Raw genomic sequence first — 18,976 nt, forward strand, 5'->3', positions numbered from 1 at the left:
ATATAATCTTCTCTGTTAACTATTACGTTGTTATTATAGTTTACAGATGACAGGCTAACAATTTGTAAATAGGTTTAGTAGTTTAATACAGTGGTCTCCAAACTCGGCAACTTTAAGACTTGTGGACTTCAACTCCCAGAGTTCCTCAGCCAGCTTTGAACTCTGGGAGTTGAAGTCCACAAGTCTTAAAGTTGCCAAGGTTGGAGACCTCTGGTTTAATAGACAGTTTTGCAAGGGCTGGGAAACTAACATTGCTGAATTAAATTAATCAGCTTAAAATGCCTTTTTATATCCTTCCTGTCTTCCTCCAGGTTTTTTCCGCAGGCCTCCATTAATTTTCTTTTTTTCTTCTCCGGAATAAAATGCCCATCTCTGCCCCGATGCTCTTTTCCCGTGGCCTCCTCGTTTTGTTGATAGGGCTTTATTTTTTATCCTCTGAACTGGCTAAAACCATTTCCCCAGTTCCTGCCCAAGGGGTTCATCTTGAAAATGGTTCAGAGGTGGGGAGGGGAAGCAAATGCCGTTGATATTCCTAGAAGCGCAGAAGGCATTTGACGATGTGAACGGGGCAATTACAGGCTATAGATTTTGGGGAGAGATTTGTGAATTTGATTCAAACAATTTTACAATAAACGAAAGTAGCAAAAGTAATGGCAAATGGAGAAATGACAGAGAAAGGTTAATATTATGAAAGGCACCAGACAAGGATGTCCGTTATCCCCATTATTATTTGTACTAACATTAAGAGATATTAAATAGAAAGACAGGACAAAATGAAGAGCTAAAGGGGATGAGAATTAAGAAAGAAGAATACAGATTATGGGTATTTGCAGATGATTTCATGTTCATTTTGGAAGATCCACTAGAATCTGGAGTGAAACTAGGAGAACAAATAGAAGAATATGGAGAAGTGCCAGGACTTGAAATAAATAAAGATAAAACGAGAGGAGGGAAGATTATAGGGAATGCCAGCAGGAATGACCCAATCCTGATTTTGAGTCTTGGCTGCCACATCTGGAGGGGTGTTTCTTTGCTCATCCTCCCCCCCGCCCCCCCGGGACTTTAGATCTACGTCTTAGCAATAGCAGTTAGACTTATATACCGCTTCATAGGGCTCTCAGCCCTCTCTAAGCGGTTTACAGAGTCAGCATATCGCCCCCAACAACAATCCGGATCCTCATTTCACCCACCTCGGAAGGATGGAAGGCTGAGTCAACCTTGAGCCGGTGAGATGCCTGATTATCATCATCTTCTTCTTCCTCTTCTTCTTCTTCTTCTTCTTCTTCTTCTTCTTCTTCTTCTTCTTCTTCTTCTTCTTCTTCTTCTTCTTCTTCTTCTCCTTCTTCTTCTCCTCCTCTTCTTCCTCTTCCCCTCCTCCTCCTCCTCCTCCTCCTCCTCTCTGCAAACCTCACTGCCTTTTATTACTCAACCCTTTTACTACTGATAACATTATCTAGTTGGGTCGCCAAATGTGTACAAGAAAACCACCAAGGGCCCCTAGACCTCCTCCTCCTCCTCCTCCTTCAATGCTGATGTTGTTCCCCAGCTGGGTCATGAAACGTCTCCAAGAAAACCACCCAGCTCAGAGACTACCAAGGATGCCTTATTCCTCCTCCTCCTCCTCCTCCTCCTCTCTGCAAACCTCACTCCCTTTCAGCACTGATAACTTCTCTATTTGGGTCATCAAACATCTGCAAGAAAACCACCCAGCCCAGGGCAGATCAAGGGCCCATAGATCTCCTTCTCCCCCTCCTCCAGCACTAATGATGTTCCCTAGTTGGGTCGCGAAACGTCTTCAAGAAAGCCACCTAGCTCAGAAGGCTTTCCCAGGATCCCACAGTCCTCCTCCTTTTGCTCACTTCATAAACCCCACTCCCTTCTACCACTGATGATGTTCCCTAGTTGGGTCGTGAAACGTCTCCAAGAAAACCAGCCAGCTCAGAGGCCACCAAGGACCCCCACATTTCACCCCTGAGCCCCAAAGCTTCTCTTCTATCGATGCGTTTCGTTTGCAAATCAGAAGACGCGGGATCTGTTGACCAAATCAATGAGCCGAGGTGGCGCAGTGGTTAAACGCAGTGGTTAAATGCAGCACTGCAGGCTACTTCAGCTGACTGCAGTTCTGCAGTTCGGCTGTTCAAATCCCACTAGGCTCAAGGTTGACTCAGCCTTCCATCCTTCCGAGGTGGGTGAAATGAGGACCCGGATTGTTGTTGGGGGCGATATGCTGACTCTGTAAACCGCTTAGAGAGGGCTGAAAGCCCTATGAAGCGGTATATAAGTCTATTGCTATTGCAAACGATCGCGGCAAGGAAAATCTCTCCTGGGAGACGCGCAACGCGCACCTGCTGCTCCCTGCTCGGGGCGAAGTCGAGGGCCGAGCCCAGGGACCGAAAGGAAGCGGGGAGGGGCGGGGGGGGGGTTACAGGTAGAGACTCCCTTCTGGGCGCCCGCGGGCTCACGGATGCCGGGGCAGGGGGCGGCCAGCATTTGGCCCCCCCTCCCCAAAAGTGCCTCCCGCTTCGTGGACCGAGGAGGGGAACACACACACGCACACACACGCACCCCACGAGCTGCAGAGGGGCGGAGAGGTGCAGCGGGCGCCAGGTTGGCGAAGGCGGCGAGCGCTGGGGTTTCCCCGTTCTGGCCACTCCCCTTTCCCGATGACGTCACGGGGAGTTCCCTCTTCCTCCGCCTCTCCTCCCCGTCCCGGGCCCGCTCGGACCTCCGGGCAGCGCCAGAGGCGGCCATGGCCGAGGGAGGCTTGTGCCGCCGCCGCCGCTGCTGGAAGAGCCACATTGTCGGGCAGCTGCAGCAGCGCGACCGGGCGCAGAAGGCGCGCTTCTCGGATCTGGTGCAAGCCTGTGAGTGAATGGCCCGCAAGGGGAAAGGGGGCCGAGCGGCGCTCTGCACGCGCTCAGGGGTTGCATTGCTGGAGGGGGGGGGAAACGGTGGGAAGGGACTCGGGGGGGGGGGCGCTTTGCACGCGCTCAGGGGTTGCATTGCTGGAGGGAAAACGGTGAAGGGGGTCGGGAAGCGCTCTGCACGCGCCCAGAGAGGTTGCATTGCTGCAGGGGGAGACGTTGGAGGGGCCGGGAGGGGCGCTCTGCACGCTCCCAGAGGCTGCTTTGCCAGAGGACAGGGAGGAAAAAAAAGGGGGGGGGCTCGAGGGCGCTCTGCACTGCGCTCAGAGGCGGCGTTGCTAGAGGGGAGACGGTGAAAGGGGTCGGGAAGCGCTCTGCACACCCCCAGAGGCTGCCTGCCATTGGGAGGAGGGGGCAAAGAAGGGGCCAAAAATAAAGAGAGAAATAAGGGGAGACAGGAAAGAGAAATTTGGGGGAAAGATACTCAAAAAAATCTATCGAAAAGTGAGTGGGGAAGTACAGAAGAAAAGATATAAGAGGAAGAGGGAGGAGGAGGAGGAGGAGGAGGAGGAGGAGGAGGAGGAGGAGGAGGAGGAGAAGAAGAAGAAGAAGAAGAAGAAGAAGAAGAAGAAGAAGAAGAAGAAGAAGAAGAAGAAGAAGAAGAAGAAGAAGAAGAAGAAAAATTAGAAATAGGAGAATAAGTAGAATGATATGAGTCAGCAGAAAGAAGTATTGTAAACCAGGTCAAAATATTTTAAATCATAACGTGTGGGAATTATATGAAGAAACTTAAAACCTGTGAAATAATTATGTTGATTATATGAAATTTGAAATTCCTATTTTTTAAGGGAAAATAGATGGAAAAGAAATGATTAAATGGTTTGTTTTTAAGGAGAAAGAAAAATTGTACTGTTTGCACATGTCACAAACTAGAAAATAGAAGTAATACGGCTAAAATTGGAAACTTATGGAAAACGAATTATGTTTTTTGGGTGGGAACGTTAAAGGGGGAATTCGGACAACACCCTGTTCACAAGAGAAGTTTTATTAGGTAACCAAAAATGAATAAATAACTTTAAAAAAAAGTCACTTTTTAAAAGCCAGGAATTAACATTCAAGACACAGCCTGAGCCATCTGCAGAGGGAGGATGAATCCTAAGAGCTGTGATTATTTTGGTTGCTGTTGGAAACTCTTGAGGGTTTTCTTTAGAGCCTGTTTTATCTTTTCAAACTAATTTCTGACTTTTATTTTTCCCAGCGTGCAAATTTTAAGAAATGCAGTAAAATTTTGATTTGCAACCTCTGGGATTCTCTCCCTGGTTCTTTCCGAAATATCCTTAATTAGCCACGGTTTTATCTTGACACAAAGCGAGGGATAAAAAGCCATTTTGCAAAAGAAAAGAAAAGAAAGGACATTTAACCGGTCACAAAAACAGCTTTGTATTCCGTCTCCAGTGTGGGGGGGACCAATCATAAATCAATTTTTTTTCAGTGCCGTTGTAACTTTAAACGGTCGTAAATCGAGGACCCTATACAGGCAGACTTCGACGTACGACCTCCATTGAGCCCAAAACTCCTGTGGCTAAGTGAGACATCTGTTCAGTGAGTTTTGCCCCATTTTACGACCTCCCTTTTCTCAGTCGTTAAGTGAATCGCCGCAGCTGTTCATTTAGTAAGCCGGTTGTTAAGTGAATCTGGCTTCCCCGTTGATTTTGCTCACCAGGAGGTGGCAAAAAGGGATCGCGTGACCTCGGGACACTGCAACCGTCATAAATGCGAGTCAGTTGCCAAGTGAAAGATTTGTTCGGTGAACTTTGCACCGTTTTACGACTTTTGTTGCTGGAACCATCATAAATGCGAGTCAGTTGCCAAGTGAAAGATTTGTTCGGTGGACTTTGCACCATTTTACGACTTTGATTGCTGGAACCGTCATAAATGCGAGTCAGTTGCCAAGTGAAAGATTTGTTCGGTAAACTTTGCAGCATTTTATGACTTTGATTGCTGGAACCGTCATAAATGCGAGTCAGTTGCCAGGCGGCTGAATTTTGACCACCTGACCATGCAGATGCTTCAATAGCCGTAAGTGTGAAAAGTTCCTTTTCTCAGCGCCGTCCCAACTCCGAACGGTCACTAAACGAATGGTTGTAAGTCAAGGACGCCCTGTACTCTAATAAAATCTAAGATTTTATGTTACTCCGATTCTATTCCTTGAAGAAGAGGATAATAAACGTTCTTAAGACGAAGAGCTAAATTGTATTTGCACAGTATTGGAAAAAAGGAGGAAACGCCGAGAGAGAGAAAAAGAGGTAATAAAATAAAAATAAAATTAGATTGTGCAGAAACGGGTAGATGGACGGGAAAGATAAAACGGGAAGGAAGACACTTTTGAACATGGGATTCGTTTGATCAATGGCCGGATAGTAAAATTAGAAATTAGGAGCTGGGAAAGCATTAATATGCACGCAATTGACTCAGGAAATCCCCTGTTCACAAGAGCGTAAAGGAAAACACACAAATAAACTCTCAAAACAAAACAAGAGCAAGAGCTAAAAACAAACAGCCAGCCTTCGCCCGAGTGCCAACATTGTGTGATTCTGGGAGAACGAAAAGGATGCGTGAGCGTCTTTGTAAGCCCCCGGAGAGTTCCCGTTTTGGACAATCTGCACACGCTTTGAAAAGCAAAACAGGAAACGATTCCGTTCTCAATTCTTTTTTGCTGAGTAATGTGAAGTTTAAAAGGTCGGCTTGGAAGAGAGGAGCAGGAAATATATATATATATATATGAGATTGTGTTAGAGCAGTGTTTCTCAACCTTGGCCACTTGAAGATGTCCGGACTTCAACTCCCAGAATTCCCCAGCCAGCAAATGCTGGCTGGGGGATTCTGGGAGTTGAAATCCGGACATCTTCAAGTGGCCAAGGTTGAGAAACAGCCAGTGAATGTTGGCTGGGGAATTCTGGGAGTTGAAATCCGGACATCTTCAAGTGGCCAAGGTTGAGAAACAGCCTGCGAATGCTGGCTGGGGAATTCTGGGAGTTGAAGTCCAGACATCTTCAAGTGGCCAAGGTTGAGAAACAGCCTGCGAATGCTGGCTGGGGGATTCTGGGAGTTGAAATCCGGACATCTTCAAGTGGCCAAGGTTGAGAAACAGCCAGTGAATGTTGGCTGGGGAATTCTGGGAGTTGAAATCCGGACATCTTCAAGTGGCCAAGGTTGAGAAACAGCCTGCGAATGCTGGCTGGGGAATTCTGGGAGTTGAAATCCGGACATCTTCAAGTGGCCAAGGTTGAGAAACAGCCTGCGAATGCTGGCTGGGGAATTCTGGGAGTTGAAGTCCAGACATCTTCAAGTTGCCAAGGTTGAGAAACACTGTGTTAAGAGTTTGATGCGATCCAACCAGCACACAAGTCAATAACTGTATTTTTTTGGACTATAAAACGCATCGGAGTATAAGACGCACCAAGATTTTGAAGAGGTAATTTTTTTTTTTTAAAAAAAGAAGTTTTTGCACTCTGCAGGCCTCCAAATCCTCTGCAATCCTCATTTTTTTTGTGAAAAACAAAGTGCTCCTGTGGGCTAAAGGGGGGGGGAAGGAAAGTTTTCCCCACAGATGGGACGAGGCTCAAACATATGAAGAACGGTTGCAGGAACTGGGTGTGTCTAGTTTAAGAGAAAGAAGGACTACGGGAGACATGATAGCATCTTCCAATATCTCAGGGGTTGCCACAAAGAAGAGGGAGTCAAACTATTCTCCAAAGCACCCGAGGGCAGAACAAGAAGCAATGGGTGGAAACTAACCAAGTAGAGAAGCAACTTAGAACGGAGGAGAAATTTCCTAACAGTGAGAACAATTAATCCGTGGAACAGAGGTTGCCTCCAGAAGTTGTGAATGCCCCAACACTGGAAGTCTTTAAGAAGATGTCGGATAGCCATTTATCTGAAACAGTATAGGGCTTCCTGCGCAGGCAGGGGTTGGACTAGAAGACCTCCAAGGTCCCTTCCAACTCTGCTATTGAATTATTGCATTAATTAGCCAATATTCTGTTCTGTTCTAACGTTCTATGGGGTTTTCTGCCTGAGCAGGGGGTTGGACTAGAAGACCTCCAAGGTCCCTTCCAACTCTGTTGTTCTATTCCATTCCTATTCCTATTCTTTGTTCTATTCTATTCTTATTTCTTATTCCTATTCTTATTCCTATTCTTATTCCTATTTCATTCCAATTCTATTCTATTCTGTTCCTTCTATTCTATTCTTTCTCCTATTCTATTCTACTCTACTCTACTTCTCCTATTGTATTCTTATTTCCATTCCAATTCTATTCGATTCCTTCTCCTATTCTATTATATTCTTTCTCCTATTTTATTCTACTCTATTCCTTCTCCTATTCTATTCCTATTCTTATTCTTTCTTCTATTCTATTCTATTCTATTCTTATTCCTTATTCCTTATTCCTATTCTTATTCCAATTCCATTCCAATTCTATTTCTCCTATTCTATTCTATTCTTTCTCCTATTCTACTCTACTCCACTCTATTCCTTCTCCTATTCTATTCCTATTCTTTCTTCTATTCTATTCTTATTTCTTATTCCTATACTTATTCCTATTCCATTCCATTCCTATTCTACTCTACTCCTACTTCTCCTATTGTATTCCTATTTTTATTCCTATTCCATTCCAATTCTATTCTATTCCTTCTTCTATTCTATTCTTTCTCCTATTCTATTCTACTCTACTCTACTCTATTCCTTCTCCTATTCTATTCCTATTCTTATTCCTATTCTTATTCCTATTCCATTCCAATTCTATTATATTCTATTCCTTCTATTCTATTCTACTCTACTCTATTCCTTCTCCTATTGTATTCCTATTTTTATTCTGTTCTTATTTCTTATTCCTATTCTTATTCCTATTCCATTCCCATTCTATTCTATTCTATTCCTTCTATTCTATTCTTTCTCCTATTCTACTCTACTCTATTCCTTCTCCTATTGTATTCCTATTCTTTATTCTATTCTTATTTCTTATTCCTATTCCATTCCAATTCTATTCCTTCTCCTATTCTATTCTATTCTATTCTTTCTCCTATTCTATTCTACCCTACTCTACTCTATTCCTTCTCCTATTCTATTCCTATTCCTATTCTTTGTTCTATTCTATTCTTAATTCTTATTTCTTATTCCTATTCTTATTCCTATTCCATTCCTATTCTATTCTATTCCTCCTATTCTATTCTATTCTTTCTCCTATTCTATTCTACTCTACTCTACTCTATTCCTTCTATTCTATTCCTATTTTTTCTTCTATTCTCATTTCTTATTCCTATTCTTATTCCATTCCAATTCTATTCCTTCTATTCTATTCCCTTCCGTTCCCTTCTAAACCATTGAAGAAAAGGCAGGACAAGGTAAAGCAAAGCACTTAAGAAGGAGCAAGGCTGATCCCGTTCACATAATGATAGGAAACCCAAGGATGCAAACTCAAAGCCAACCCTTGAGTTTGACCCCAAGAGGATGCCGTTTGCAGCGCTTAGGAAAAGGCTGCGGAGGTTACGCAACAATAGACGGGGATCCCTTGCGTGCAGTGACACTAACAGGTGTGTAATCCTGTAGTCATTATATCCGGCCCATTAGGCAGCTGAACTCTTACCGTGTTCTCGACGGTGGTTAATTAAGTTTGACTTACCTTTGATCGCTTAATGGAGCGATACGGCTGGAGTGGCTTTTCAGGATTGATGGACGGCAGCTAAAGTGGTTTTTGTGTTGGCGCCTGGTGAATGGCAAGGTTTTCAGCTGTGCTTTGCCACGGCTCACTTCCTAGGTGACTGGCCCAAAGTCACCCAGTTGGCATTCACGCTTAAGGCAGAACTAGAACTCCCTGTCTCCTGGTGATTGGCCCAAAGTCACCCAGTTGGCATTCATGCTTAAGGCAGAACTAGAACTCACAGTCTCCTGGTGATTGGCCCAAAGTCACCCAGTTGGCATTCATGCTTAAGGCGGGACTAGAACTCCCAGTCTCCTGGTGATTGGCCCAAAGTCACCCAGTTGGCATTCATGCTTAAGGCAGAACTAGAACTCCCTGTCTCCTGGTGATTGGCCCAAAGTCACCCAGTTGGCATTCATGCTTAAGGCGGGACTAGAACTCCCAGTCTCCTGATGATTGGCCCAAAGTCACCCAGTTGGCATTCATGCTTAAGGCAGAACTAGAACTCACAGTCTCCTGGTGATTGGCCCAAAGTCACCCAGTTGGCATTCATGCTTAAGGCGGGACTAGAACTCCCAGTCTCCTGGTGATTGGCCCAAAGTCACCCCGTTGGCATTCATGCTTAAGGCAGAACTAGAACTCCCTGTCTCCTGGTGATTGGCCCTGGTGATTGGCCCAGGAAAACCAGAGTTGAAGGAGACCTCAGAGGTCATCTAGTCCAACCCCCTGGTCAAGCACCATTCCAGATAATTGGCTATCCAGTTTCTTCTTAAAAATCTCCAGTAATGAAGAACCCATAACTTCTGGAGGCAACTTCTGTTCCACTGGTTAATTGTCCTCACTGTCAGGAAATTCCTCCTCAGTTCTAAGTTGCTTCTCTCCTTGATTAGTTTCCACCCATTGCTTCTTGTTCTGCCCTCAGGTGCCTTGGAGAATAGTTTGACTCCCTCTTCTTTGGGGCAACCCCTGAGATATTGGAAGACTCCTATCATGTCTCCCCTGGTCCTTCTTTTCATTAAACTAGACATACCCAGTTCCTGCATCCGTTCTTCATATGTTTTAGCCTCCAGTCCCCTAATCCTCTTGGTTGCTCTTCTCTGCACTCTTTCTAGAGTCTCCACATCTTTTCTACATCGTAGCGACCAAAACTGGATGCCGTATTCCAAGTGTGGCCTTACCAAGGCATAATAAACTGGTTCCCTGGAATAATAATAATAATAATAAGGTGGCAGAGGATTATTACAAGTGAAGCAAACAGTTGAAGAGGAAAAACATGCACTGGCTGATTATTTAAAAGAAAGTCAAGAACATCTATTAATCGAAGTAAAGAACAAAAATCTACTGAAGGCCCAACAGACAAAACAAGAATACAGAAAAGATGTGATAAAATCAAGAATGGAGAGTTGGCAGAACAAAGCACTGCATGGTCAATTTCTGGAAAGAATAAAAGATAAAATGGACAGTGAACAAACTTGGTTATGGTTAACAACAGGTACATTAAAGAAAGAAACAGAGTCACTAATCCTGGCTGCGCAAGAACAAGCTATCCGCACAAATGCCATTAAGGCCAAAATCGAAAAATCCTCTGATGATGCCAAATGCAGACTTTGCAAAGAAGCTGATGAAACTGTTGATCACATACTCAGCTGCTGTAAAAAAATCGCGCAGACTGATTATAAATTGCGGCACAATTCAGTAGCACAAATGATCCATTGGAATTTGTGCAAAAATTATAATATTAAAACAGCAACAAACTGGTGGGAACATCAGCCTGAAAAAGTCACCAAAAATCAGATGGTCAAGATCTTGTGGGATTTCCGTATACAAACCGACAAAATACTGGCGCATAATACACCAGACATCACACTGGTTGAGAAAAATAAGGTCACAATCATAGACATCGCAATACCAGGTGATAGCAGGGTCGCCGAGAAGGAACAAGAAAAAATCGCAAGATACCAGGACTTAAAAATCGAAATTCAACGACTGTGGCACAAACCAGCAGTGATAATTCCAGTGGTAATTGGCACACTGGGTGCTATTCCAAAAGCACTGGAATTACATTTAAAACAGTTAAAAATTGACAAAATCACCATCAGTCAAATGCAAAAAGCCGCACTGCTTGGATCTACACGCATATTACGAAAATACGTTACGACGTCCTAGGCCCCTGGGTGGGGCCCGACTAGTAACCAATGCCAAATCCGGCGAAACAACTGGCCGCTGTGATACAATTCTATAATAGTGGTAATTCCAGTGGCAATCGGCACACTGGGTGCTATTCCAAAAGCACTGGATTTACATTTAAAACAGTTAAAAATTGACAAAATCACCATCAGTCAAATGCAAAAAGCCGCAATGCTTGGATCTGCACGCATATTACGAAAATACGTTACGACGTCCTAGGCCCCTGGGTGGGGCCCGACTAGTAACCAATGCCAAATCCAGCAAAACAACTGGCCGCTGTGATACAACTGTATAATAATAATAATCGTTACTTTTCTCTTGGTTCTCATAGCTGATGTTTTCTTTCCTGTCTTACAGATACCAAGGTGCTAGAAAAATCCAACTTGGCTGATCTTTCTGTGCCTTTCCAGGCCCCCTCTGGGGATCATCAGATGGGGGGTCCCTCTTGCAGGTAACCAAAAATTTAGGCTGTCTTTGTTTTGTCCTCGGTTTTAACTTATTGAATTGGTTTGTCGCCCGTCTCGCCACAAGTGCGATTCTCCCGCCACTTCAGAGAACCACAGACGGAGTTCTCTGTAGGAGAAGAGCTAGAAAGATAAATAAACAAGCAAGCAAGCAAACGTCATGAGGACTAGTAACTCCATTTCGGGCGAAGCCATTGGGATAGGGAGCGTGTGCAAATTCCTGCAGTTGAATTGGGGAGCTAAGCAGGTGTAAATTATCTGAGAAGGGGAGAAGGGTTGGGGATGGAGCAGGCGAGCTGCAGAAAATCCAGCATGGTTTCGTGTGGGCAGGGACGCCTCGTGCCAGGAGCATGACCCGAATGGATTTCACGGAAGGGCCCTGCCCTCCTTGGCTGAATGGGCCGCTCCCAATGCCAGCAGGAAGGAGGGCTGCCGTGGGTCCCTTGATGTGCCAGTTTTGCATCAGCTGCTCATCCTTTGAGTTGCCCTGATCCATTCTGCAGTTTCTACAGGGAGCAGCTGCAGCCAGTAACTCTGCCCCTTCCCTCCCTCCCTCCCTCCTTCCCTTCCTTTCTTCCATTGCTTTCTTCCATCCTTCCCTAGATCGTGCTATTTTTATTTTCCCAAGAGGCAACTGGACTTTCTGGTTTTTTTCTTTTGAAGACGTTTCTCTTCTCCTCCAAGAAGCATCTTCAGCTCTGACTGGAGGGTGAGGAGTGGAAGGATTGATGCTCCTTGCAGACAGCTGGTCATTTGCATCCTTTGAGAGGGTCCTTGAGGCCACTTGGAGGTTTTATCTGTGTCCTCAGAGTCACCTGAGTGGTGCAAAAGATTCCTGTAGTCTGCAATTTCTCTCTCTGTAAATCCATTCCTGCTCCCACCCCATTCCAAGGGTCTTCACCCCAAATTGTGTAGCTCCAAGTCTGTAGAGATTCTCCGTCATCCAGGTTGTCCCAAAGGTGCTTTTTTCAGGAGGCAAATGGACTTCCTTGTTTTTTCTTTCGAAGACCTTTCGCTTCTCATCCCAGAAGCTTCTTCAGCTCTGACTGGATGGTGGGGAAGGGAAGGATTGATACTCCTTGCAGAAAGCTGGACATTTGCCTCCTTTGAGAGGGTCCTTGAGGCCACTCGGAGGTTTGTCTTTGTCCTTAAGGGTCCCCTGAGTGGTGCAAATGGGTGTGGGGCCTTCTCGGAGTTGCTTGAAAGGACTGTGTTGTAACTGGAGATAGATGATGTCGTGTCCCTCCCCATCTCTTGGCAGAGGGGCTGTTCAATTGGGGCCTAGATGGCCTCTCTTGGCCCCTCTTTCAAACCAGCCGTCCTCTCTGTCCAAAATGTGGACTTTGCTGTCTTCAAAAGAGCAGCCTTTGTCTTTTGAATGCAGATGGACGGCTGAATCTCGTCCTGATGGGTTTCTTCTCCTATGTCGTGCCATGTAGATGCCAAGTGGCTGTTTTGTTTCCCCAATGCACAGATCTTCACATGCCTCACTGCTTATACCACCTTGCTCAGTTGGTATCTGGCTGTTTTATCCTTGGGGCGGGCAAGCGTCTGCCTTAGCGTAGTAGCAATAGCAGTTAGACTTATATACCGCTTCATAGGCCTTTCAGCCCTCTCTAAGCGGTTTACAGAGTCGGCATATCGCCCCCAACAACAATCCGAGTCCTCATTTCACCCTCCTCGGAAGGATGGAAGGCTGAGTCAACCTTGAGCCGGTGAGATTTGAACCGCCGAACTGCAGAACTAGCAGTCAGCTGAAGTGGCCTGCAGTACTGCACCCTAGCCACTGCGCCACCTCGGCTCTTGGGTTTGAAGCATGTACATGTGTTGTGTTGTTCGAAGATCCTGCTGAGCCTTTCCGATGTGCCTGCAATGGATGGGAGGGGGTTTATTGCCCTCTCCGTTGTCTGTCCGTGGAGGTCATCCAAGGTGGCGCAGTGGGTAGAGTGCAGCACTGCAGGCCACTTCAGCTGACTGCTATCTGCAGTTCGGCTGTTCGAATCTCACCAGGCTCAAGGTTGACTCAGCCTTCCATCCTTCCGAGGTGGGTGAAATGAGGACCCAGACTGTGGGGGCGATATGCTGACTCTGTAAACCGCTTAGAGAGGGCTGAAAGCCCTATGAAGCGGTATATAAGTCTAACTGCTATTGCTATTAAAAAAGAGCTCTTGCAGAGTATTTTTGGAGATTTGGGGAAGGCCTGGGATGGACATCCGTTCTGGGGGCTTCCTTGATAAGTTTTTTGTTCTTTTTCTTCCCCTTCGTTGCTGGTAGGCCACATTGTGGTCAGATCTGGCTCAGGCCCAGGTAAGGCAAATCCTACTTTCCAAACAACCTCCGTGTCATTCCGTTAATTTAGGCAGCGGAACTGCTTGCCACCAGAAGCTGCGGATGCTCCATCCCTGGAGGCTTTTAAGAGAAGGTCAAAGATTAGATCCTAAAAAGCTGGCTTCTATGTATCCGAAGGTACAGCCTAAATGTTGGCGGTGTGGTTCTCTCGATGCTACATATTATCATATATGGTGGACCTGCCAAAAGGTTAAGGCATTCTGGATAAAAATAGGGTGGATTATGCAAAATATCTTCAAAAGAAGGATAAAGTTTACTCCTCAGTTATTCTTACTAGGTATATGTACTGACTTTACAGTGGTAGAGACTAATTTGATTCTGCACCTAATAACGGCAGCAAGACTGTTGGTGGCGCAATATTGGAAGAAGGAAGACTTGCCTACAATCCAAGAATGGACATTGAAAGTAACAAACTTAGCCGAGATGGCTAAAATATCGGCATATCTTAAAGACCACTCAAATGAGAGATATAAATGAGACTGGAAAAAATGGATTGACTATATACAAAATAAATACGGGACTAAGAAATTCCAGTTAGCCTATGCTTAAGATCAGAAATGATTTAAATTGTTTAAAGTTAGCTCAGCAAGAAGAAGCTAGGTCAATGTAGAGATGTAGAGATGTCATTAATTTCTTTATTTCTTTTTTCTCAATAGATTTTAGACTGTGTTTGTTAGAAATCCATACAGTGTACAGGTTCTGGGAAGTCGGGGGGGGGAGGAGGAGGGGGGGAGGGGGGAGGGAGGGAGGGGTACACATCAGGCTAGACAAGAATTTGGTGGTAAACTAGAACTATTTTGACACACAAAAAATTGTACTCCGATGTCTCACTGATTGAGGAATGATGAAATGTTTGTTTTAAAAGAAATAAAACTTTTGAACCAAGAGAAGGTCAAAGACAGTCCTTCGTCTGAAATGTTACGGGGGCTTCCTGCCTGAGCAGGGGTTGGACTAGAGGACCTCCAAGGTCCCCTCCAACGTTGTTATTCTGTTATCCGACCACATATCCGATCGGGTCAGATGCATTTGTGACAGGACGCCCTGGGCAACTGCAGGCTAGCTTCCGGTCAGTTTCACTCTCTCTCTCAAAGTTCCTCTTTCTAGATTAAGGTTTCTGGTTTCTAACCAAGAATGCCATTTGCCTGCAGCCCCAACCACCCGTCTTCCGCTTGCGTCGATCCCGACACAGTTTGGGATCCTTCAACGGTGTTGACGTGCCTTCAGAATCGTCATGAAGCCAGCCTCTTGGAGTTGGAGACGGCCAATGGGGAGGTAAGCTTCGAACCTGGGTCTTTGGGCAGGAGAACCTCGCGGGACCAACGGTAGGGCTGGTGGAAGAAGATCTGGAGAAGGTGGCGCAGTGGTTAAATGCAGCACTGCAGGCTACTGCTAGATCAGCAGTTCGGCTGTTCAAATCTCACCGGCTCAGGGTTGACTCAGCCTTCCATCCTTCCGAGGTGGGTAAAATGAGGACCCAGATTGTTGGGGGCAATATGCTGACTCTCTGTAAACCGCTTAGAGAGGGCTGAAAGGCCTATGAAGCGGTATATAAGTCTACTGCTATTGCTATTGCTATTGTGGCATCTGGAGAAGCCGAAGCGGTCCAGCTTTCTTGCCTGGCACAATGTACCGGTAGCCTTGGTCCTCAGCTTACGACCAAAATTGAGCCCCAAACCTCTGTGGCCAAGGGAGACAGTTGCATAGTCAGTTTGGCCCCGTCTTACAACCTTTCTTGCCCCAGTCGTTAAGTGAATCGCCACGGCTGTTAAAGTAGCCACTTCCCCAAAACGGGCTGCGTGGGGACTCCTGGGAGGGGAGGGGCCAGCCAGCCCTTGCAACTTCCGGTTTGATGAACCAGGTGTAAAATTAGCTTCTAGTTCACCTGACTTTGCTCGTCAGGAAGGGGTCACACCACTCTGAGAGCGAAACGGTAGCTCCGACAATCAGCTGAGAGCAAACCAGTTCGCTCTTACGATCAGCTGAGAGTGAACCGGTAGCTCTGACGATCAGCTGAGAGCAAACCAGTTCGCTCTTACGATCAGCTGAGAGTGAACCGGTAGCTCTGACGATCAGCTGAGAGCAAACCAGTTCACTCCTACGATCAGCTGAGAGCAAACTGGTAGCTCTGACGATCAGCTGAGAGCAAACCAGTTCGCTCCTACGATCAGCTGAGAGCGAACTGGTAGCTCTGACGATCAGCTGAGAGCAAACCAGTTCGCTCCTACGATCAGCTGAGAGCGAACCGGTAGCTCTGACGATCAGCTGAGAGCAAACCAGTTCGCTCCTACGATCAGCTGAGAGCAAACTGGTAGCTCTGACGATCAGCTGAGAGCAAACCGGTAGCTCCGACAATCAGCTGAGAGCAAACCAGTTTGCTCCTACGATCAGCTGATAGCGAACTGGTAGCTCCGACAATCAGCTGAGAGCGAACCAGTTCGCTCTTACGATCAGCTGAGAGTGAACCGGTAGCTCTGACGATCAGCTGAGAGCAAACCAGTTCACTCCTACGATCAGCTGAGAGCAAACTGGTAGCTCTGACGATCAGCTGAGAGCAAACCAGTTCGCTCCTACGATCAGCTGAGAGCGAACTGGTAGCTCCGACAATCAGCTGAGAGCAAACCAGTTTGCTCCTACGATCAGCTGAGAGCGAACCGGTAGCTCTGACGATCAGCTGAGAGCAAACCAGTTCGCTCCTACGATCAGCTGAGAGCAAACTGGTAGCTCTGACGATCAGCTGAGAGCAAACCGGTAGCTCCGACAATCAGCTGAGAGCAAACCAGTTTGCTCCTACGATCAGCTGATAGCGAACTGGTAGCTCCGACAATCAGCTGAGAGCGAACTGGTAGCTCCAACGATCAGCTGAGAACAAACTAGCGCCAAGGGCAGGCGGGCGGGCCAACCTGATCGTTGGAGCTACCAGTTCGTTCTCAGCTGATCGTCGGAGCGAACCGGTAGCTCCGACGATCAGCTTAGACCAAACCGGTAGCTCCAACGATTAGGTTGGCCCTCCCACCTGCCCTTGGCGCTTTACTTACTTATATCCTCTCAGCTGATTAGCGCAGCAGAGCGGATTGCCGCACCTCAGCCGTGTTACTCACCAGGAAGTCCCATGGAAGGTAAGTTTTGGTCAATCGCGCACAGAGAGAACCGGTTGTTAAAGTGGGAGGATCCCACCCCTGCCTGAACGACGCCTCTCCCTGCTTTGCAGATGGCCTACGAGGTGTATGAATTGAACCAGTTGCTCCAAGCGAAGGATGCAGCACTGGGGGACCAGGAGGGCAGGTAAGGGGGTCTCTCTCTCTCTCTAGGTGCAGCCTGGATCTCTTGCCCCAGATGGAAGGAGGACGGGGCTATTTGAGAGCTGGGCTCTTGCCGGAGGGGGTGGGGGGTGTCAAAGGGTGATCCTCGGCATGCTTTACCTGTGAGCCCCAACTGTGGCAGCTTTTAAGATGTGTGGACTTCAGCTCCCAGAATTCCCCAGCCGGCTCTCCTGGCTTTCATGCTAAGGTGGGGCTAGAATTCACCGTCTCCTGGTGATTGGCTCAGACACCCAACTGACTTTCAGCTGGGTGTAGGGGGTTACGGTGCTGGCCTGGACACTAGGAGGGTGTGAATTCTAGTCCTGCCTTTAGGCATGAAAGTCAGCTGGGTGACTTTGGGCCAATCACCAGGAGACTGGGAGTTCTAGTCCCGCCTTTAGGCATGAAAGTCAGCTGGGTGACTTTGGGCCAATCACCAGGAGACTGGGAGTTCTAGTCCCGCCTTAGGCATGAAAGCCAGCTGGGTGACTTTGGGCCAATCACCAGGAGACTGGGAGTTCTAGTCCCACCTGAGGCATGAAAGCCAGCTGGGAGACTTTGGGCCAATCATCAGGAGACTGGGAGTTCTAGTCCCACCTGAGGCATGAAAGCCAGCTGGGAGACTTTGGGCCAATCATCAGGAGACTGGGAGTTCTAGTCCTGTCTTAGGCATGAAAGCCGGTTGGGTGACTTTGGGCCAATCACCAGGAGACTGGGAGTTCTAATCCCGCCTTAGGCATGAAAGCCAGCTGGGTGACTTTGGGCCAATCACCAGGAGACTGGGAGTTCTAGTCCCACCTGAGGCATGAAAGCCAGCTGGGAGACTTTGGGCCAATCATCAGGAGACTGGGAGTTCTAGTCCTGTCTTAGGCATGAAAGCCGGTTGGGTGACTTTGGGCCAATCACCAGGAGACTGGGAGTTCTAATCCCGCCTTAGGCATGAAAGCCAGCTGGGTGACTTTGGGCCAGTCACCAGGAGACTGGGAGTTCTAGTCCGTCCTTAGGCATGAAAGGCAGCTGGGGGACTTTGGGCCAGTCACCAGGAGACTGGGAGTTCTAGTCCCGTCTTAGGCATGAAAGCCGGTTGGGTAACTTTGGGCCAATCACCAGGAGACTGGGAGTTCTAGTCCCACCTGAGGCATGAAAGCCAGCTGGGAGACTTTGAGCCAATCATCAGGAGACTGGGAGTTCTAGTCCCACCTGAGGCATGAAAGCCAGCTGGGAGACTTTGGGCCAATCATCAGGAGACTGGGAGTTCTAGTCCTGTCTTAGGCATGAAAGCCGGTTGGGTGACTTTGGGCCAATCACCAGGAGACTGGGAGTTCTAATCCCGCCTTAGGCATGAAAGCCAGCTGGGTGACTTTGGGCCAATCACCAGGAGACTGGGAGTTCTAGTCCCACCTGAGGCATGAAAGCCAGCTGGGAGACTTTGGGCCAATCATCAGGAGACTGGGAGTTCTAGTCCTGTCTTAGGCATGAAAGCCGGTTGGGTGACTTTGGGCCAATCACCAGGAGACTGGGAGTTCTAATCCCGCCTTAGGCATGAAAGCCAGCTGGGTGACTTTGGGCCAGTCACCAGGAGACTGGGAGTTCTAGTCCGTCCTTAGGCATGAAAGGCAGCTGGGGGACTTTGGGCCAGACACCAGGAGACTGGGAGTTCTAGTCCCGTCTTAGGCATGAAAGCCGGTTGGGTAACTTTGGGCCAATCACCAGGAGACTGGGAGTTCTAGTCCCGCCTAAGGCATGAAAGCCGGCTGAATGACTTTGGGCCCATCCATCTCCCACTCTCAGCCCAACTGTCCTCGCAGGGTTGTCGTTGGGGAAACAGGAGGAAGGAGAATTGGGTACAAGCACCACCTTGAGTGACTTATTATATAAAGCAGTGTTTCTCAACCTTGGCCAACTTGAAGTCCGGTGGACAGTTGTGCTGGCTGGGGGATTCTGGGAGTTGAAGTCCACCGGACTTCAAGTTGGCCAAGGTTGAGAAACACTGATATCAAGTCATAAAAGGCACGCTCGGAGGCAGAAGGGGATCAAATAAATCGAAGAAATCCGGACATACCACCGTTTTATTGCCCTGAAGGTGAGATTTGGGAGGAAGCCAACATGTCC

The 18,976-nt window shown here is 47.3% G+C and overlaps 1 protein-coding gene across 1 annotated transcript in view; it reads left to right on the forward strand.

The window, feature by feature from the left end:
- Positions 1 to 2,733: 2,733 nt before the first annotated feature.
- ATG16L2 (autophagy related 16 like 2) overlaps positions 2,734 to 18,976 on the forward strand; it is a 57,791-nt gene continuing 41,548 nt past the window's right edge. The window contains exons 1-4 of the mRNA XM_087720948.1: positions 2,734 to 2,864; positions 11,110 to 11,203; positions 14,714 to 14,837; positions 16,774 to 16,847. Coding sequence (XP_087577074.1) covers positions 2,750 to 2,864; positions 11,110 to 11,203; positions 14,714 to 14,837; positions 16,774 to 16,847 — 407 coding nt within the window. The 5' untranslated portion in view covers positions 2,734 to 2,749. The remainder of the gene's footprint in view (positions 2,865 to 11,109; positions 11,204 to 14,713; positions 14,838 to 16,773; positions 16,848 to 18,976) is intronic.

This window comes from Thamnophis sirtalis, unplaced genomic scaffold (assembly GCF_051295495.1).
Source record: "Thamnophis sirtalis isolate CommonGarterSnake01/CBP01778 unplaced genomic scaffold, rThaSir2_p1.2 scaffold_8, whole genome shotgun sequence".
In the NCBI taxonomy this organism is placed as follows: Eukaryota; Metazoa; Chordata; class Lepidosauria; order Squamata; family Natricidae; genus Thamnophis; species Thamnophis sirtalis.